Genomic DNA, 23,105 nt, shown 5'->3' with positions numbered 1-23,105 from the left:
TTAACTGTCACCTTTAATGAATCTTTCCTTGAAGAATAAAACCAAAGGTTGCTAACACCACATGAGAATGAAAGCATAGGAACGTGCTGGGATAATTTCAAATATAAACATTATTAGAAATATTAGAATGTTAACAAAATGTTAATAAAACACACAACATCATGTAGTAATTCCTACATTCATTATTTGTGGTAATTACTTTTCATCTTAAGAACACCAAAGGCAGAGAGAATGATCTTAGTGTCTGAGAATAAACCATGAAGTAGCAGGTAAGAATCCAAGAATTCTTTGGAAACTTCTCACTTAAGAATTCAAGAAAATTTTATATCTTATTTCATATTCAAGTTGCAATCAAGATTGGTAACATTACCTATCAATTAATTGTGAGTGTTTCTTCATGATGTAAAGTAAACCTAGCACATTAGGAAAACACATCCTCTTGATCCCATCACTCCCTGTCACCATGTCCTACTGGGCGAAGGAACAGTTGTCACAGTATAAGACTGAGTGCAGTCATGTGTATGGACTGCACATACATACATGAATGTGGTAAAGACCAAGTCCATTCCAGAGTCTGTTCCTGGAAGTCATCCAATCCCTCCTTTGTACTCCCCATTGTGAATCCTCTGCCTCAGGTGGGCCAGTCTCTTCACAGTCCACCAAGTACACCTGGCCCATTTTAGTTTCTAAATCACTCCCCATGCCCCATCCCCATGCCCCAACCATTCTTGCTGGGTGTGTCATCATCATAAAACTCAAATGCTTCCCATCTTTCAAAGTACCATTTATTGGCTCCTCTCAATTACAAAATAACCTCAAGTAGGCGCTAGTGAATGAATTAGATCTGGAATAAAAGAGTTTTGCTTGACAATGGTGAAATGGTTGGTTCTTGTGTGTTAATCTTAACATCACTACCTGAATTCCATCCAGAGTCCTGCAACATGCAAGATGAATGCTAATTCCAATAGTCATTTTTTTAGGGCAGTGTTCCACTTTGTGTAAAAGGAAAAAAAACAGGAATTGTTTTTGAAGGAAAATCAATATATCCAACAAATATTTATGAAATGCTTATTTTGTGTCAGGCATGGGGTCAGTGGACACAGAAGTGAACTTTGCACTGAGTTTCTAGTCTTGTGGGTTGAGAAAGACAAGAATAAATTAGTAAAAGGTACAGTGATGATAATGAGTAATATAAAGAAAAATAAAGCATGGAAGAGGAACTGGAATTTCTGGGAGCTGCAATTTATGACTGGATGATAGGGAAGAACTCCGACTGCCTGAGAAGATGGCATGTGAGCAAAGGCCTGGGAGTAGTGAGTGAGGAAGCCTGGCAGTTATCTCTGGATTACACTCCATGTGGAAAGAACAAACACAAAATACTTAAGGCTGAAGTGGACCTGCTGTGCTAAACAGCAGTGAGAAGTGGACTAAGTAAGGGACAGACTAGGAGGAAATTAATTGAGAGGGAAAAAGAGAAAAGACTTGTGTAGAGCCTTGTACCATGGGACACAGCGATTTGTACTCACAGAGAGGAAGAACCAATGGAGACTCCTTGGGAAAAAGCATGAAGCTACATGGCTTTTGTGTTAAAATTATTATTCCGGTTGATGTTTTCAAGAGACTTAAGAGGAGTAGGGAGATTCATCTAGAGACTATATCCAGGTGGGAGATACCGCAGGCATAGATAAAGGACTTTGTAATAGAGAAGAACAACAGAAAATTTACATCTATGACTTACTTTGACATAATTCAATACATATGTGGACTAATGGAAAAGTTTATGAAGTCACTGCAATACATGAATGGATGACCAAGACAGCTTTCTTGCAGAAAAATTAGATAAATATACTGAGACTCTACTCTGATACCTGAGATTCTCTATGATAGACATACCCAGTGAGGAATAGCAGTTTTCTTACCAAGTAGAAGTTAACTTTAGCTATATAGAAAATGCAAACTTTATTTTCTTTTGAATGTTTGCAATTCTCCTTTACTAACTGCACATTTGGTAGTCATTCCAGTTGGGTAGCACAGTTCTGCATTGGATAAATTGTGTATTTTCAGCTCACCATGCTATAATTGCAAGAAAAAACAGTGAGAAAATAATATTTAGAATTTACACATATTATCTTTGTAGACAATAATTTGATATTTGCTATTCTAACATACATTTCTAAAATAAGAAATGCAACTACAGACACTGCCAAAATTAAAGGTTGTTAAATCTCAATATAGCTGTCATGTGCATTTACAGACAAAATAGAGACACTACAAAAACAGCGGTTGGCAAATTAGACCCCTTCCAAAGAGAAATTTCTTCTTCCTTTCCAATTAGAATGCTGGCCTTTCACGACTCACAGGTCTTAGTGCTTTCACTACCTGAAAATGCAGCTTTGAGGTTATAACCAGCCGCAGAGAAATTCTTTCATATACTCAGAATTAGCTGCCACCTCACTAGTTTTGGAAAAGAAATGTCAGCCTTGTAACACTCATCTTCCCAAAGTTGCTGCTAGTTTATGTACTTGAGTTACATAATTTTCTACTGCTCCTGGGAGGATTTGTTCAATAGACAGCTGTCGTTTAAAACAACAAGGACAGACTAATACAGTACTAGCCACCCACTGGAAAATACTGTCTTGAGTCTTGGTTGGGGAACTGTGCCAAGAGCTTTCTGCTCCCTGGCTTCCCCAAGGATGCAGCCTTTTCTTGGAATTGCATCTACTATTTCTTCCTTTCTGTGCAGGTGGAGAAGGGCAAGTTCTGCAATTCCTTGCCTGTGTCTGCCACCTTGCAAGTTATGCTTTCTCCTAGGATCCAGCTGGGCAAGGCAATTTAAGAGCCCTAAACACCCCCCAAAAAAGAGTAATGTCAAAACACATTCCTTCTCTCTCACCATCTCTAGGTTGATCCTGTGCTCCAGGAGTTAGAAAGAACCGAAAGCCATGCGTTAAAGTAAAATTAATGTTGGCACTCTTACACACCCACCTTTTTCCTATTGTGTAACTAGGTGATTTGCCCTAAATTTTCTCATCTCAATCCCCTCGCCCCCCCACACAGACTCATCCACTCATCTGATGATGAGAGACCGGCCCAACGAAAGGCAAACAAGCAGGGCCCAAACTCAAGTTCTCACCCCCGACCCTGTATCAGTCCTTCAAACATTAACATCTCCCGGGTCTACTTGGGGACCTTCGGAACACTCTTAAGCGACCCCCAGTCTCCAGACCCAGACAGGCTTCATGATCACCGTCCTAAAAGGAACGAAAGAGTTCGAAGATTGAAACTTGGACTTAGGAAGACAGGGCTGAGGGCGCCTGCCACCGCGCAGCCACCAACTGGAGGGGCGCAGAACCCGGAAAGCCGGTTCGATTCTAGCCCAGACGCAGGGATCCCACCCAAGTCCCCGGCGGGGAGAGGGGCGTCTGCGCTGGGGTGCGACCCCTGCGGGCCAGCTCCCCGCGCGACGCTTGCCGCAGGAGGGAGCGGGGGGCGAGAGAGGGGTCCCCCCACCCCCCGGTCCACCCTTCTTCCCCAGACCTTCCCTGTCCCGGCTCCTCCGCGAAACTCCAGGGCAGCGGCCGCTGGCAGAAGATCCAACCAGCTCCAGAAAAAGCGAAACATGAGCGAGGTGAGCGCACGGCGAACTAGAACAAGGCTTGTTCTCGCTTTCTTGCGAGACCCAGAGGACAGTTGGAACCCCCATCCCGGTGCCGCAACCGTCCGAGAGCAGGGGGTGCAGACGCCGCGAACTCCCGCTCTCCAGCGTCCGTCCTGCCCCACCCCCAGCAGCCACAGGCAGTAGATTGGAGTTTCGGGTAATTTGGGGGCATTCTGCGACCTGTCCGCACTGGGAACCCCACCAAAGCGCCGACTCTGCGCCCCACCTCGGTTCCCCAGAGCCAATTTCGGGCACTTGCATGCGTTTTCATCCTTCGCCCCATCCACCAAAGACTTCTCAAAAGTCCCTTAGAAGAAGTGAACTTGAAGCTTACCCTCTCATGCATTCCTATTTCTTGCTCCGGCTTCACAAAGAGGGAGAGGTGATCGTGGAAGGGAGCACAGAGGAGAGAAAAGATCCACTAGGATTCCTCCAGCTCAAATCCTAAAGATTGATAAAGATAGGAAGGGACGCCCCCTTAAAGCCAAACTCCACCTCATCCCGGGGTCACGTGACGGCGCCCCGCGAGTGGCGCCTGAAGCTCACCCCCCCAACACACACACACACACACACACAGACAGACACACACCCCAAACACATACCACACACACACACACCACCTTTATTCACCTCGAGGGTGCGTTGCCGAGGAATTCCAAAAAGAAAAGCGATTAAACACAAGCCACACTTAGTTAGGCACATACGCACCGTGCAGAAAAGTAAGCGGTCGTCACCCCCACGAGTCCTCGACTACGGGAAGGCGAAGCAAATTCAAAAGGCTTTTAAAAAGTCAATGCCTCTGTGTTTTTCTTTGTTTGCAGGTCAGTGCCACCTGGTGGCCGGAGTGATACCCGGCTGAGAAATTGGAGCGTAACCCCAGCTCCAGAATGAAGAGGGTGGTTATTTACTGGAACAGGAGCCGTGGAACTCACCGCAACAATGCCACGAATGTTTTTTGCTTTCTTTCGTAATGTTTAAATAGTTCTCATGCCAGTGCCGAGAAAGCCTTCCCCCTTTCATAGGTGAACAAAGGGAAAAGCATTAAAAAGCAAAAGTAGTGAATCTCCGATGAGATAGCCTGACCTTTTAGTTTTCTCTTTCCACTGAGAAAATGGATTGAGTCAGAATTGTTCCCAACGCCCGCTGCTGTTTTTAGGGGAAGACGAACGGAACATTTCCCTGGTGGTCAAAAAGAGTCAATGCCATTTGCTTAGTTCTTGATCTACTATGGGACCGAACACTAGCAAGACAAAGAAGGGGATGTACACAGGTGCGTAGGTGGTGGCAGAACCATGCTGGTGCCTGGTGATTCAGGCTAATTACTGATTTGTTGATATTAGATGGTTTACATAGTTCTGCTTTGAAAAGTCAAAGTTGTCTAGGTCGCACACACAAATTTTTTGTGGGTGTAGATAATAAAACTTCCTCCAAATCAAGCTGTCAAAAAATAAAGGCTTCCTAATAAGGATATAGAGCAGTGCCCAGAATATACATAAAGGTTTTATTACATAACAACTGTGATTGTGATCTGTGTTCAAACTAAAAGCAAAACAAAATTCTGAGACATTTGGAATGGCCTGAACTTTACAGTGTTAAGACATGTTTTCTTTTTCTTGTTGTTAGATTGAAGAAACACAATTTAAAGCTAAATATAAACTATAACTCATTTACTTATATAGGTTGTAATGTACACAATCTGTTTTTTTTCCAAAAAGCTTTATAAAATATTAGTCATTGGACTAGTATTTATAGTTCAAAAGGAATTATGATCAAGAATTAAAATATGATCATGTAATAATTGAACTGTACATACATTTAAAAATCTCACTAGTGGTTACACAGAGTAAACACACACACACACACACACACACTTTTTAAACCAAGAATGAGAATGTAAGGCATAATTTAGGATTTTGATTCTTCAAAGAGCAGTAACTCACTTTTCTATCTACTCTCTGACTTTTCCATTCCCATAAGTCATTATTCTGTTCTTAGGAGCAAGTTTACTTCTAGGTTTTGATCACTGATTATTTTTAACCTGCTAAAAGAATTTAAAATAAAATCATTTAATTCTCTACTAAGAATATATTTTTATGTAAATATGATTGCTATATCAGCAAATATTTTGTGCTTGAGAATATAATTTGGTCTCATTAGATACTTTTTTAAAAATTTTTTCTTTTTATTTATTTATTTATTTTCATAAATAATAAATTTTATTTTTATAAATAATAAATTTTATTTTTATATTCCCCCATACAATTGCAAACTCCCCATCCTGACCCCAATCCCTCCCCTCCCGCCCCCCACCCCCCAAAAAGTGTCTCTGGTTCATAGTTTTTTGTTGATTTTGATTTTCACTTTCTTATAGTTATTCATTTTCCTGGTCCCTTATTTAAGTTTTCTAGATTCCTGCTATGAGTGAGACCATCCGGTATTTTTCTTTTTCTTTTTGGCTTATTTCGCTGAGCATGATCTCTTCCAGCACCATCCATGTTGCTGCTCATTAGATACTTTCTTTTCTGCATTTGCCAAGAATGCTAATAAGGGCATGTCTGCAAGAATGCCTGACCTGTGGCCATTTGTATTTTGTCAACTTATTAGTTTTCATAAAGTGTTTTGCATAAGGAAAATTTATAAAGTTGCATTTATGAGATATTAGCCTCACATACCAATTTTTTAAATTTTTTTAATTTGTTTTACTTATTTATTTATTTTTATAGAGGCATGTTTTATTTATTTGTTTGTTTGTTTATACATGCACTGGGTACAGTCAGAAGCGCGGGAGGGTGAGAGAATTCACCAGAGCCAGAGCAGGGAGCAGAACAGGCAGAAGGACCGAAGTACACTGCTGAGGGGAGCAGCGGGCGGCAGGAGAGGTCTGCGCGCCATGTGGGACCCTCCTCCGGTGGCCGGGGAGCAGCCCGGGATCGAACCGGCGCCGCAGAGGCCGCTGGCAGCTTCGCAACCCAGCGCTCAACCGCTGCGCCACCGGGGAGGCCCTCACATACCAATTTTTAAAAGATCATAGTCTCAAACTTTTTTTTCTATGTCAAATTTTGTTAAACACAGAAATTTTGAAATGCTCAACAGCAGCAAAATTACATAATTCACTTAGGACTTTTTCCAATGCGTGCAGTAGAGAGGTTAAGCATAGAATAGTAACCAAATATAACATAAGATTGTCTTATAATGTGCTCTTATGGAAGATTTTAAATAAAGAAATCTGAGTTCCTGAAAGACTTATGTTATTAAAGTGAAGATTTGTGTTAAAGAATATTTCTTTTTTTACTCAAGTCACCAATTACATACTTTTCTCTTGGTATTCAAACTAGAGGAAAACCTTACTTTTGCTAAGGAGAGAGAACTTTTTTGCCTTCTGTGTATTTCCTTCAGAAATTTCATAACACTCTGACCTGTAAACCAGTTTTTCTTTCTTTCTGTGAGTTACCAGCTACATTTCTTTGAATCTATGATGTGACAAAATTTAAGTTACAACATTATTTTGTGTATACCCCCAAAAAGAAAAACAATGCTTCCAGTAAAGCAGTAACATACAATCAATTGTAAATTAATCCCAAAGTTAGAGTATTAAACTGTCAACAACAAAAAAATCTGCATTTTGATACCAATAGAATATAGAAAGTAAAGAGTTTTTATTAAATTGGTTAACACAAATAGTCAATACAATCATGTTATTCAATTGCCTTTTTTTGTGAAAATAACTAGCAGAAAGAAGTCACAATTTTTTTTAAAGATTTATTTATGCATGCAAGAATTGGAGTACAGGCCAGAGGTGTGGGGGGTGAGAGAATTCACCAGAGACAGAGTGGGGAACAGAACAGGCAGATTGACTGAAGTACACTGCTGAGGGGAGCAGTGGGTGAGTCAGGAGAGGTCTGCTGCACCCTGGGGGTGCTCCCTGGCCAGGGATCAAACTCATGCTGCGGTGGCTGTGGACAGCTTCATAATTTGTGTCTTAACCAACCCCCCGTGCCACCAGGGAGGCCCAGAAGTCACAATTTTATTTTTTAGTTAAAAATATTAGTATACAAGTATAATGACAAATAATTTAATTATCTCCCTTGCATAAAAGGCCAGAAATAATGTTTATGGGTTTGTTCTTGATTTGAAGTGGGAATGAACTTTACGTTCTCATTTGGGTACACAGGCTACAAACAAATGTTACAATAGGGGTAGTAAGAAACAGACTCTAGAATAAGATTCTAGAGGATTAGGATTTTAAAATTACCCATTAATTTTACTCAAAATCTCCAAACATTTTCCTATAGATCTCATCTTGTCAGACTTTATTCAACAAGACTATAATCTCATTTTACAAAACTATAATGTTATGCTTTTATCACATGGTATAAAGAAAAGAGCTTGCCATTGTTACTATTATCCCTTTAGATTATAATTATTACTATTCCTTTCATATCTCCATTCAAAGAAATAGAGTAGGAATAGCTGGTGAAAAGGACAAGTACGAATGCCACCAGAGAACCCTCCTTCATGTATGACAAATGTCCATCTTGACCTACTCCCACCCCTACTCCAGAAATCTAAGGCTGGCATTAGAACCCTTCACAAGACAACACTTGAGAGAGCCAAAATCAGATCAGACTTGACCACATGATATAAAGCTAGTTCTCATTTCTGAGATAAGGCAAATTTTCCCAAAGGCTGGATAAGGATTCTTTATGTACATATAAATATCACAAATGAGCAGAGGTGGTGTGACATGTTCTCAGATATTATTCTGCTAAGGTAAGTAAGCTTCCTTCATCCCTTTGTTTAATTATTAGCTGTTTCTTTGCTTTCCCCAGATAAATAGAAAGATGATAAATACCCAAGGATGGGCTATGATGGAATCTGATTCTCCTGAGCCAGAAAATTGCTAAGCTGCCATTCTCTACTAGCATGTAAGTGAAAATAACTCAACTGCACAGACCACTACAAGTTCAAAGCCTTAATTATTTTTTAATTATTCTCAGAAATTTTGTGCTTGAGGGACCCCCAATTTCTCTCCTTTGAGAAGATAGTTTCTAATTGTCACCCTTCTCCCCAAGCTTAATCTCAATCACCTCCTCCTTCCTTCTGAGGTGATTAAAAACCATAGAGTATTGACTTTGAAAATTCCACACTCCATATTTTAATAGTGGATTCTTCAGATCAGCTGTTTCAGCCTCCAGCTCCTTTGAGTCACCGTAGCCCACTGAGTTTTCCCAAATACCATGCCAAAGAGACTGGACACTCAGCCCAACATAAATCTAAGAGTTGTTTTATTTCACTGAGTTTTGGGAGGTTTGTCACACAATGATAACACAACAATCACACATGTTTATTCAATACTTCACTTTTCTGGGCTCAACCATAAAATGAGAAGAATTAGAATGAGATCTCTGGTAAATTTGGGGGTTCCAAGGAAGAGACAGGAGCACAAAAGGCAGTAAATACGTCATTTATTTGACTGGTGTTACAGTTTGGTGTTATTTAGCGAGGCTATAGTTGTGGTCTGCTGTGCAGACATCAACAATATAGGGATTTGTTTTTTTAAAGGATTTATTTATACATGCACTGGGTACAGTCAGAAGCGCAGGAAGGTGAGAGAATTCACCAGAGCCAGAGCGGGGAACAGAACAGGCAGACTGACGAAGTACACTGCTGAGGGGAGCAGCAGGCATGGCAGGAGAGGTCTGTGCGCCTTGTGGGGCCCTCGCCTGGCGGCCAAGGATCAAACCGGTGCTGCAGAGGCTGCGGGCAGCTTTGTAGCCCAGCGCTCAACCGCTGCGCCACCAGGGAGGCCCAACAATATAGGGATATTTTAGATCCCTACAATATAGGGATATTTTAGATTTACAACTGTGAAGATCTACAATTGTGATCTCTGGAAGGAGGTGACTAAGTTTTTTGCCTCTTTAAACATAGAACCTGGCATATCATGAGGTATTGTAAAAATTTTTGTTGAGGGGGCCTCCCCGGTGGCGCAAGGGGTTGAGCACTGTGCTGTGAGGCAATCTGCACCCTCTGCAGCATGAGTTCCATCCCTGGCGAGGGAGCAACCCACACTGGTGCAGCAGACTCTCCTGTCTTGCCCCCTGCTCCGCTCAGCAGTATATTTCAGTCAATCCACCTGTTCCTGCTCCCCACTCTGTTTCTGGTGGATCCTCTCACCCCCACACCCCTCTGGCCTATACCCCAGCTCTCGTATGCATAAAATGAATAAATCTTTAAAAAGAAAAAAAAAGTTTTGTTGAAGGATTGAAAATCAAGAAACAAGGTAGGATTATGTAAATTATGACTGTCACAATCAAATCCATTTGTTTATCTCAAATATTAGAAAAAGTGGCATTATAGTTATGGATTTTTGCTATTTTTATGCATACACATAACACATATATGCATGTATAGATTTTTGTATGCATATATGCTAATTACTGTATTTCCTTGATTCTTCTCATGATTTTGGATTTTCTTATGTGTTGACTCTGCTTTCCCTCTTAGGTATAAGCTCAAAGCTTAAAGTTTCAAAGGCTTTGAAAACATATAGTGAAGGAAATATCACACGTCTTTTTCTACTTGCTAGATAATATATTCTAAAAGCTGAATTACCTGTGAAAATAGCGAGTAAGAATATGGTAACACATGCTTTTTTGAAGAGTATATCATGTCAACTTTTGATTCTAAGCTTATGTTTAAACAGCTCTCTAAACATTCCTATTAAAAACTATTCACAACAAACCAACATACCAAAAATAAATAAACTCTTTTCCTTTTGTTTCCACTTAAATATAGCACAGCTACATTTAGACTCGTGCTAACTAGATTTAAAATATCAACCATGAAAAATTTAGCTAAGAAATAGGAATTTATTTTAAAAAAGCAAATTTAAGTGAGTGGATACTTATCAATTACACTACTTTTTGTGAGGAGCCTCGATCCACAAAAAGGAAGTATATATGGTCTGTATGTGGATTTACATGACAGAATATCAAGTCTCCAATGGAAAATATTGTGTCCATGTTTTCTTCCTTTATATATAAATAAAATGCTGAAAAAATTTAAGATTATATAACTAGATGAAGACTATTTGTTGACATATAAGATAGCCACAATTTTTTAAAAGAATGAATCAAATATCTTTATATAGTTATTACTAGCTACAGGGAAGAAATAGGCCAATAATAATGGGAAGGTTTGTTAACAATATTCTTTCTTCTTTGTTTATTCCTATTATGGAAGGGAGACAATATCTACAACCATCAAGCTAAAAAAGTTACTTTTGTACACATGTATGTAATGCATATTTGTTACTTGCAAAATCGTAGTTCTGTGCTCAAAGGGACTTCAAATCTGCTAGTTAAAACACTTTATTTTACAAAGAAAGTGAAGATTAAAAAGATCAAGTGCTTTGTCTAAAGTCAGGTCATTATTTTGGGATAAAACCTGGGTGCAATCCAAGTGCTTTAACAAATATCCACTATGCAAATATGTATATGAAATCTTGTTGTATAGCAACTGTGCACATGTGTATCACGTGTGTATGTATTTTTAACATGAAAACACACTTTATAAAAGGAAATGTACATTCACTCTGGAAATCTGCTTTATATTTATGATTGAACTTTTAGGGCATCAAAAGGAAAGATAAAGTTTTGCTTACATAGCACAGTACTTAGCAGAAGAAGGCAATAAAATCATTACAGTGCCCCTTTAGGAACTCAAAATTATCACTGAATTGCCTGGGAAAATGGCTTTATACTCACAGTAGTTTGAGTGAACAATTTATTTTTTTGAAAGTAGTTTTGCCCTTTTAAAGAAATCCCATGTTTTTCCCAACTACATGTCAGGTCCTGTTTTGTCCTAGATACATTATATATATGATAAGCTATTATTATTCCAAAGAAATCAATGCAGCAATGAGCATCATAAAAATGTTTTTGATAACACACACAAATGGCCCTTGCCATATCTTTTAAGGATTTAAATGTACCATGATAGAAAGAGTAGATAAAGAAATGTTTAGTCTTAATAGATACAACAAGAATTCTAAGAGACAAAGGCATCAAATAAATATTATTTTCTCTAATTATTTACACCCATGATTCTTCTGATAGATATCAAGATCATATACCATTTGAACTTCTATCAAAGCATTTTAATAGCTGTCCTCAACATTAGTAGCTATTATTAAAAGGCAGCAATAACTAACAAAAACAAGCATATTCCTCAGAGAAATATAACCCCACACATTGTTTGGAGAGTGTTTTATTATTCAATAATGTGTCTTAGGAGTCCTCAGTGATTTTAACTTTCACCTTCCTAGGTAATGCTTTCTTCCAAAACTGATAATCAGGAGAACTGGGAAACAGCCAGTTTAATTTTGTAGCACATAAAATCCAAGTTAATTTCCCAAATGAGCACTTTATAAATAGTGAGTAGGAGAAATACATAGAACAGAGGTGGACATTACTATTTCTGTTCCCAGAGGTAGTACTCCCTGTGTTTGTTACTCTATAAAACAGAATCAAAATTACTCTATTATATTCTACAAAGAGTGAGGATGATTAGTCTTGAATCTCTCCTGGGAAATTTGAAGATAAAAGTACACTTATCTTCATATCTTCCTCCTTATGTAGCACATCACCGGGGTGTTCAGATTGACAATTTCTTTTTTTGAAAAAAGATTCTTAATTTGTTCACTCTGTGTATACTGGACGTATACTTAAAGAAGAAATTCAGACTATCTTTTTTGAGGCTTGCATGACTGGTGGGAAGGGGAATGGTGGGTTAATCAAAATCTTCTCAGTGACATTTGGTCTTTTATTTTTAATAGTTTAATAATAAGTTACTTCAACCTAAAGGCTCATATAATCAAATGAGAAAACAAATTTGTTAAAAAGAAACAATAAATTCATATTTTATTTCTCATATATAAAGCTTACAGCACAGACTCATTTTTTTGAATACGGTAGTTGTTTGAAAGCCAATGCGGGGCCTCCCCTGGTGGCACAGAGGTTGAGCTCTGGGCTGCGAAGCTGCCTGCAGCCTCTGCAGTGACGGTTTGATCCCTGGCCACCAGTGAGGGTCCCACATGGCGCGCAGACCAGCAGTGTACTTCGTCAGTACACTGCCGCCCGCTGCTCCCCTCAGCAGTGTACTTCGTCAGTCTGCCTGTTCTGCTCTCCGTTCTGACTCTGGTGAATTCTCTCACCCTCCCGCACTTCTGACTGTACCCAGTGCTTGTATAAATAAATAAATAAAAAGTTTTTTTTTTTTTTTAAATAAGAAAGCCAATGTGTGTGGAGGGAAGGTGTGTTGTATAACCTTATAGGAAACAGGGATGAGACAATAGATGTGCAGGTGGCGATGTGTAGCACGTTAACTGTAACACATTGCACTTCCCAAGGTCCATGAACCAAACTTTGTTTCCCCCAGGTCACCCCTTCCTGACACTACCATTCCTCTCATAACCCACTCAGAATCCCACGGACCAGCTTAGATTCAAACTACCTACTAGTGTTAAGCTTTTGGAGAGAATGCACTAGCATTCTAGATATAAAATAGAAAAGAATAAAACAGGAAATATATTTACTTCAGGTATTTGAAAACTCTGAGGTATTTAAAAGACTATTTGGCTGATAAAATAACAATCTGTACAAATCCCATGAGCATTAAATGCTAAATAGGAACAAGAATTGTTGTCTGACTTCTGGGTTAACAGTGTTTACTGTCCTTTCCCCATCCCTCCCCCCAGAAATTAGGCTTACAAATCGAATTGCTCCCAGGGGATACAGTTGTCTCCAGTGTACAGAGTGCTAATCCCACAGGATTGCACTCATTAGCAGGCATGCCATGCTTGTGGCTGTCATAGAACTGTCTCCAGTTTTTAAATATACAATAAATAAAGCCTAGATTCTTGTGCATGGCTATACAGACATTTGGAACTCTCCCCAATATTTCTCTCTCTCTCTCTCTCTCTCTCTCTCTCTCTCTCTCTCAAACACACACACACACACAGACACACACACACACACACACAAGCCTAAAGTATCTACCAATTAAAGACTGACTAAATATAAAGCTAACCTGTGCAATACAGATTTGGAAACATTGGGGATGAGAATCACATAGAGGAGAAGCAGGAGGACAAGGTGTTTTGTTTTGTTTTTTAAACCCATGACACCTTTTACCCCCTCATGTTCTTTTTTATTATTGAATATAGTCTTGAGAAGTTTTGATTCCATTTCAGCCTCACTTCCCACGCCACTTGCCTAAGCCCACAACTGCTCCTGCTAGGCAGTGGCAAGAAATCCTTTTTCCTGCGCTGCCAGGGCTCTCCCCTGCCTCACTTCTCACTTCCTCCACTCCCAAAAGGTGCCAGAAAAAGCGTGTCTGATGCGTTTTGCTTGTCTTTTGTTTTCCCTGAACAAAGCGAAAACCTGGGCCCTAAAGCAATTTCCTTGGGAAGCTCCAGCTCTTAGAGACAACCTAACCTCTCCCCTCGACCCCCGCACCAGCTCGAGATCCCGCGGTCGTGTCACTCGGGCTGGGGCCAGAACCCGCCAACATCTTCACGGTCAAGTTCAGTTGGCGCCAGGTGACCAGGTGCCACCCAGGGGCGTGCGCCTCCTCCCGAGGGTCTCCAAGCAGCAAAGCAGGTGCTGGGGTGCTCCCGCCCCCGGCTTTGGGAGCGGCTCGCGTGGAGCAGGCGCCCTGGAGCAGGGTCTCGGGGGTCCCCGGAGCAGTCACGTGTTCCCGAGGCGCCTCTAAAACCCCCGCTGCTCCCCGCCCCCTCTTCCCCACCGCCACCTCCAGGTCCTCCTCCTGTCGCCACCGTCGCCGGGGAGCAGGAGCCAGCGCGCTCGGCCACGTTCCGGGGAACCCAGGCTCCGGCAGCGGCCGAGGCGCCCCGAGGTACCGGGTTCTGCCCTCCCCGGAGCCGCGATGCGCGCGGGGTGGGCCTGGAGCGAGAGGCAGCGCCCGCGGCCAGTCGGACCCCAGTCTGGGCTCCCGACAGGACGCAGAGGGGAAGCGGGAGAAAAGTAGGGGTTTGGGTAGCGGGAGAGGCAATGATGGGAGTGATGGGGGGCCGGGGAGGGACCCCGGGGAGCCCTTTCTTGCGGGACAGGTACTCACCCCGACCTGCTCGCGCGCCTGGGCGGGAGGGCACAGGTGGGGGTTAGAGGTCGGAGAGGACCCCTCGCCCCGACTCCATAGGGCGAGTAATGGGTGCAGCCCCTCTGGTTTCTGAAGCTGAGCAACAGAAGCCCGCGGGGTGCAGGGTCAGTGCTGAGCACCTGCCGGACTCTGGGGAGACCCGGGGCGCGGTCCTCCTGGAGCCACTGGGGCGTCCAGCTGCCGCGCTGTCCCACAGCTGGAGCGAGGACCGGAGGCTGCCGCGCCCCTGGATCTGATCTTCTGTTTCCACGGTGGCATATCTCCATGCTCCTCGAATTTCAGAAATAGGGAATTTTTATCCCCACGTTTACAAACCTTTAGTTTGTCTTTAAGCTGAACCATCTTGCTGAATCCTCCCTACAAGTCTGCTGTGGACCATAGGAATAGCCTACGTCTCTTTCAGCAGAATTTTGTAGCCCGAATGTAATTGTAAATTTCAGATTTCTCAGGGAAAAGAAACTCTGCGGTTGGGTTTGAGGAGAGGGTGGCGCGTGCCTGAGTCTTCGTCTGCTGAGCAGAACTATATTTTTAATCTATCGTGCTCAAATTCTACTGGATTCTGGCTTTCATGGGAATATTTGAGACCGTGAAATCTCTCCATTGTTCCAAGATCACTGTAAAATAGGCAGTAATCGATATTTTATCATTCATATGAGAGGAAAAATGTATTTTATTCTTCTATGATTGATTTCCTTTGTGAGAAGATGCATTTTCATAAGGTAGGAAATTATCCTAACAAAGAAGCCTTATTTAAATGAGGAAGCTAAATGTTTCAGTATCCTTTGATTTCTCTGCAGTTCCTTCTGTTAATTCTTTTTAAGAACAATATTCTTAAAATCCTTAGTCTATTCAGATCATTTCATTTGTCTTGGTGTCAGATATAGATCCATTTTTATAGGAAAACTACAATAAATCTTATAGAAACATTGTTCTTTGAAAGTCATCAAGTTTGATGAAGAACTTTTTTTTTCATGCTTTACTCTGAGGAGTCAAGTTTGATGTTTCAACTGAGAATTCTGATGGTGGAAAATAAAATTGGGATACAAAAGAAACAAACAGTTCCAATTAGTCTAATGAAGGTTTCACATTGTCAATATCAATTTTTTCTCAATATTTCATTTGAAAAACATCTTCTCTGACTAATATTGTTTTAGTAACCTGAGGTGAAATATTTACCTATAGCATTATTTTTATCATGTATAAAATATCTTGCATAAAATTGTACAGCATTCACTGTAACACTTGTTGAAAAGCCGACATTAGCAAACAGATTACATTTCTACCTTAGATTTCCAATTGAAAAGAGAAGTCTTAAATCTTATTGGTTAAATTTTCCTAATACTTAAACTAACCCCTGCTTACAAGGAGGCACTTAAAAAAAAAAAAAGTTTAGCATCCCCTCTCTCATCTTCCCATCATTTGTAATCACCATTAGCATTTAAGCGTGAAAAGTCATTCATCAGAACAAAACTTTACTAAATGCTCATTTAGTGAAGAGCATGATGCATATTAGGTGTTGTGTGGTGTGTATATTTGTGTACAGTTGGGGTGTATATTTGTGTACAGTTGGGGCTAGAGGGAAAGCAAGCAAAGGTTGACTATATAGTCAAACCAAAATAAAATGAATATTGAATGGATGGATGGATGTTAGGGGAGAGAAAAAACCATAAGAAAAAAATTGATAATTTATTATTACACCAGTAGGTACAAATAACTCCTTATATTCAGCAACAAATGCAAGTGTCCATTGCCATAGTGAAAAAGAGTAGAAAGCCCTTTGTTCAAAATGCTTTTAGGGTCCTTGGTATCTCAGGCTCTTGCAGTTTGTGCTAATTTCTCATAGAACATTCTTTACATAGTACCTTGTGTTAGTTATCTTTATGCCACCAGAGCTAGCAGAGCACCTGGCACATTAGATGTTCAAAAGTGCTAGTTGAATGAATAAAGGCAGGAACAGCTAATCTTTCTTAGCTACTCATTAACAAAGCCTCCCTTTAAGATTTCATGCAAATTACTCCCTTTTTTAGAGAGAGAAAGAGGTGTTGCTCCTAGTTTTTCCTGGGTCAAGTCAATGTTTAAGATGGCAATTCCTTGAACTGCTTTCTTACAAAGCAGTGGTTTTTATATGAACTCAATATTTTATGTGCCTCTATTTAAAGTTGACACACTAATCTACAGAGAACTATGCAGTCTGTGTACTATTTCATTTAAATAAAAATGTGATTATTTTTTATTTTCTAGTTTTGTATTGTTTAGTGATAGCCGTTATCAGTGAAGACATCTAATTTAAAATTTTAAAGTGCCAAACTATCATGATTGTCTATGTAAGTATCTCCTTGTTTTTGGGGGGCCATTTAAAACTAGTATAATTTCAGTAGTTTCAATATATGAGCATATATTAGCAGGCATGCCTTACACACACACACACACACACACACACATTTAATCATATACCATGCTAAATGTGCCCATATTTTGAGGATGTTCCATTTTTGTTATTTTAAGGCTGGGAAAATTAAACTTCTTTTCTAAAATGATTATCAACAAATACTTAGCATCCATTATGTACAGTATACTCTGCTAACCACTATTACTATCATGAGAAGAATTAAAAGTTTCTTTTATCTCTATTAGAGAGCCCAATAGAGAGAACTGACATGAAGACATCTACATTGTTTTTATTATCACAAATAGTGCAGCATTTCTTTTTTCTTCAAAAAATTTGGTGTAGTATTTTACTCTGAATGAGTCTCATCCTACAGCTACAGGTCCCCCAAAAACACAAAGTCAATGTAGACTCAACTAATTTCTCTCTTGTACTGCCTTGTAGTAGAAAAGACAGCAGGTAAACACTGACAAAAATAAAAAAAAAGATTATTTCAAGACAGTGATTCAAAAGAATAATTTAACAGGATCGCAGTAGCAAATAACTTGAACATATTATAAGTATAAATAGACAAACAAGATGTAACCAAGGGGCCATCAAAACTCAGGAAATTAGGGAGAAAGGACAGTTAAGGCTGCTTTGATGAGATGATTCAGTAGACCTTTTGAGTTACTTTTTGTACTGGTATCCTTTTTTAACTTGAGGCAATATCAATATAAATTGTTGGTTATGGTCTAAGAATAAATGAATGAATAAGATCCTGAGCTTTTGAATTAATTTGTCTTTAGAGGGATGAAAATAGATCCAAGAAAGTAATTCAATCTGTTAACATAGATTGATTGTAGAAGTTGTGAACAAGTTAAATCTTCAAATTTTCTCATAGTACATGATGCCTATATCACCCTATTTGAAACTTGTATAATGAATATATACACACAATAAGATTTCCTATTTGGAAATGTACTGACCAGGATGAATAAATCCCTTATAAGTGATTACAGGGGACTATAAGGAGTTACTGAAGATTAAAGTATTACTATTAATTTATATAATATGTATTTTTATAGCTTAGATCAAGAAATCTATATGAATAGACAGGTAAATATATATTGATATGAGTGAAAGTGCCTTTTATAGCTACCAATATATGAGAATCTCTGTGACAATGTATAGTCATCAAAATTAGTTTTCTGGTTTTTGTGTGTGTGTGTGTGTGTGTGTATAGGTAAGAAATACTTGTTAAAATAATGAGAGTGAAAACTTGTTTATAGGGGAGGAAGGACTACTTGTACTCCTCATTGGTATATTACATATAGGCAGTTTTGTGTTTTGCCAGATAGTTTTAACAAATCTCTAATATGTAGCAGTAATTTCACTGTGGTATTAATTATATTACATTATTAATGTCTTGAAATGAAAAATTCTAGGGTGTAAGTATTTCTAACTTAAAGTTAAAATATTTTCCTTAATAAGAATTCATCAAGCCTTTTTTATCTTTTTTAAGCTGACATATGTGATACCACATCTATCACAAAAACACACAGTCCTCCACTACAGACTATTGGGTACCCTGCTCCAAGCTTCCACTCCCCACCCACTCCATACAATACCTATTTAGCACTGGCAGTGGTGTAGTGTGCTGTGTGTTGCAGATACCACAGTGGATATCCATTGCTTTTAAGAAATGCAAGCTGGTATGCATTATAATTGCAATACAAAGTATACTGTGACATACAGCAATAGGCAAATATAAACAGGTTATGGGTGCTCCAAAGAGGAACTCACATTCAATTGAGTAGACCAAGAAATACTTTAGCATAGGTAACTTTGAAGTTTGGCCTTCATTCGGGTAGGAAATGAAGGAGTGTTTAAGATTATGTGACTATATTATGTATCAAATACCTTGACTGGAGAATTAATGAGTCATTGTAAATTAGCTATCATGAAGTTCTTATGTACAGTTTTCTTTTATAGTAGCTACTACATAAATTAAAAGAAACAAAATCTGCTATTTCAATACAAGTTACACACTATAGAAATGATAGACTTAAACAGTGTAATTATTATTGACTGATATTTACACTGTACTTGAAACCACTTAGAGATCTCACTAAACTTTCATAGAATATGAGTAAGGTAATGTGAGCTAAGTGAAAAATTTTTCTCTCAGTGGTCTAATTTATAGTGGTCATGTGAGTTTTTCGAATTGCTAACTAAAGTCTTTTTATTCCTTGCAGGACTATAATATGGATTTAGAGCTCAAGGATTATTATAATAAGACACTTGCCACAGAGAATAATACTGCTGCCACTCGGAATTCTGATTTCCCAGTCTGGGATGACTATAAAAGTAGTGTAGATGACTTGCAGTATTTTTTGATTGGACTGTATACATTTGTAAGTCTTCTTGGTTTTATGGGGAATCTACTCATTTTAATGGCGCTCATGAAAAAGCGTAATCAGAAGACTACAGTTAACTTCCTCATTGGAAATTTGGCATTCTCTGATATCCTGGTGGTTCTGTTTTGTTCTCCTTTCACACTGACCTCTGTCTTGCTGGATCAGTGGATGTTTGGCAAAGTCATGTGCCATGTCATGCCTTTCCTCCAGTGTGTGTCAGTTCTGGTTTCAACTTTAATTTTAATCTCTATCGCCATTGTCAGATATCATATGATAAAACATCCTATATCTAATAATTTAACAGCAAACCACGGCTATTTCCTGATAGCCACTGTCTGGACACTAGGTTTTGCAATTTGTTCTCCCCTTCCAGTGTTTCACAGTCTGGTGGAACTTCAGGAAACATTCGGCTCCACGTTGCTGAGCAGCAGGTATTTGTGTGTTGAGTCGTGGCCTTCAGATTCATACAGAATTGCTTTTACTATCTCTTTATTGCTAGTTCAGTATATTCTACCCTTAGTTTGTCTAACTGTGAGTCATACAAGTGTCTGCAGGAGTATAAGCTGTGGGTTATCCAACAAAGAAAATAAGCAGGAAGAAAAGGAGATGATCAATTTAACGCTTCATCCATCCAAGAAGAATGGACCACAGGTGAAACCCTCCAATGGTCATAAATGGAGCTACTCATTCATCAGAAAACACAGAAGAAGATACAGCAAGAAGACAGCATGTGTGTTACCTGCTCCAGCAAGACCACCTCCAAACAAGCATTCAAGGACACTCCCAGAAAACTTTGGCTCAGTGAGAAGTCAGCCCTCTTCATCCAGCAAGTTCATACCTGGGGTCCCCACCTGCTTTGAGATGAAGCCTGAAGAAGTCTCAGATGTCCAGGAAATGAGAGTAAACCGTTCTATCATGAGAATCAAAAAGAGATCTCGAAGTGTTTTCTACAGACTCACCATACTGATATTAGTGTTTGCTGTTAGCTGGATGCCACTACACCTTTTCCATGTGGTAACTGATTTTAATGATAACCTTATTTCAAACAGGCATTTCAAGTTAGTATATTGCATTTGTCATTTGTTAGGCATGATGTCTTGTTGTCTTAATCCAATACTATATGGATTTCTTAATAATGGAATCAAAGCTGATTTAATGTCTCTTATACACTGCCTTCATATGTCATAGTTCTTTACTGTTTACCAAGGAAAGAAGATGTTGAATAAAGTATATTCATGATAACTATGTATATCTAACAAACACATTTTGCTAACATACGACATTTAATTTATACAAATGTTTTGGATTTGAACGTCAGGTCTTAAGAAATGGAAAATAATTTTAACATGTACTAATACAATGAATTCATTTAGTTGTACAAAGTCAATGTTAATCCAATTTGTAATTTCATTTTAAAAAGTAGTTATGTTACCTTTTGTTTCATCTGGATTATAAACAAATTAATTGTAAATTTTTTCTTTAAAATAAAAGTTATAGCTAATCAATTCAGTATTTTTCCCCAAAATCATGACAAGCAAAAATATTTGCCCTAAGGAACATTTTATTTCAAATTTGAGGGATATCTATTGTTGATTTTCATTTCTACTTCATGGATTCTTTAACATTTAGTTTAGGGAAATACTGCAAATGCTTAGTATGCCCAACAAATCATAACTGAATGACAGATGTATGCCTAAGTGATGATTATGATTGTAAATATTGGATACTGTTTTGGAAAGGCTACAGGAAAATACTTATCTCCTATTATTCATAATTGGTCAAATTGTCAGTTTATATCCCCACTGTCCTAGAAGTACACAATCAACTTACCAAGTAAAAAATAGATTTAAAATCTTTTCTAGGCAAACCACAACATTAAACACGGCCAAACAGATTGTTTCTATAAATCTTCTATATTTCAAAATGTGAAGTATAAATGGTATCTGCATTTGCACATATCCAATAATTTCAAAGAATAAAGTGCCCACATGGAAAAAAGTTAATGTTTTATCCTATTTCAGTATTGAGATCTCATATACCACCTTACCAAAGGGAGGTTAATAGTTTCAATTATTGGAACTTTGTCAGTTTTGATCCATTTTTTTAAGAGCGGTGTCCTGAAAAATAAATTTTTGTACATATGACTGAGATGTGTAACATAACACAGCTCTCTGCAGTTCCTATAAGTGATTTAAATATGAACATGGGAGAGGGAAAAAAAAACAGGAAACTTTTTTTTTTTTTTTTTGCAAATAATAGGTAATTCTAGTAGTGATTCAGTCAATTAAAAGTCCAAACTCTCTGGAGGGGGCTTTCTCTTGTTCATCCCCCGCCCCGCCACACCCTTTCCCTAAATGATGTCTACATACAGCAAAAGAACACGTAGGGGAAGCTGGACCTCACAGCACCCTCTGTTGACTCCTGCTGAACTACAGTTGAGTAATGATCTTGCCCTGTCTCTGTCATTGTTTATATAAAGTGCGGTCTGTGTCCATCCTTAGAATTCTCCATCCCTGATGACACTGTGGGATGTAAGCACTCCCTGAACGTGTGTTTACGCTGAGCCTCTGCCACGTCCGCCATCTTGTTCTGAGCCTAGGCTGGCTGCTATGTGCCATCTTGCCCCTGCAAAGTCTATTCGGGAACATTAAATTCGGCACTAGGAACTCAGAAGGAACTTAACGAAAATCTACTCCTTATTGGGGAGAGCGGAGACAGGCAGCAGGGCTTACTCAGGGCTTCATTGCTCTACTTTATCTACTCTGGAACTTTATCTTCTCTGTCGCCTCATGTGACTACAACAGCATTCTACTTCTCAGTGCCCTTCCAAATTTTCAGATACAGAATTGGACACAAACCCTTTCTACCTTTAACTTCCCTCTCATCTATCAGGTGCTATTTAATTGTCCTCCAATTTTTTTTTAAGATTTACTTATTTATGCATATAAGAACTGGGGTACAGGCCAGAGATGCAGGGGGTGAGAGGATTCACCAGAGACAGAGTGGGGAACACAACAGGCAGACTGAGGAAAATACACTGCTGAGGGAAGCAGCAGGCAAGACAGGAGAGGTTTGTGCACCATGTGGGTTTCTCCCTGGCGGTCAGGGATCGAACTCGTGCTGCAGAGGCTGTGGATTGCTTCTTAGTGCAGTGCTTAACCCCTTGCGCCACCAGGGAGGCCCATCCTCCAATTTTTTATATGATAGTAGATAGACAAAGTGAAGTAGTTCACTATTTTCTCTTTCCCTCCCCTTATTTATTATAAGGGTTTCTACTTTCTACATATAAGAATGTCCCCTATGAATAGCATCTCTCTTTTTCTCTGCTGTTTGGGTTGCACTAAAGCGATGTTCAGAACATCAAGGTTTATTATGGGAAAAGAAGCTTTGAGAATGCAAAATAATTTCCCCATCAATGCTTGAATCCCCATTAATGCTTGGATATCTCACCACTGACCCAAGACAAACTAAGCTAAAG

At 39.3% G+C, this 23,105-nt stretch overlaps 1 protein-coding gene across 1 annotated transcript; it reads left to right on the top strand.

Annotated features, from left to right (window-relative positions):
• Positions 1-19,453: 19,453 nt before the first annotated feature.
• On the top strand, positions 19,454-20,815 carry NPY5R (neuropeptide Y receptor Y5; the record flags this gene model as incomplete). The annotated part of the gene is made up of 1 exon (XM_084244472.1): positions 19,454-20,815. The coding sequence occupies exon 1, from the start codon at positions 19,475-19,477 to the stop codon at positions 20,813-20,815; it is 1,341 nt and encodes a 446-aa protein (XP_084100598.1). The 5' UTR covers positions 19,454-19,474.
• Positions 20,816-23,105: the final 2,290 nt, after the last annotated feature.

Source organism: Talpa europaea (genome assembly GCF_964194135.1).
Source record: "Talpa europaea genome assembly, chromosome: 10".
Classification (NCBI taxonomy): Eukaryota; Metazoa; Chordata; class Mammalia; order Eulipotyphla; family Talpidae; genus Talpa; species Talpa europaea.
Note: the sequence above shows the minus strand (reverse complement) of the source record. Positions and strands in the feature narration are given on the sequence as shown.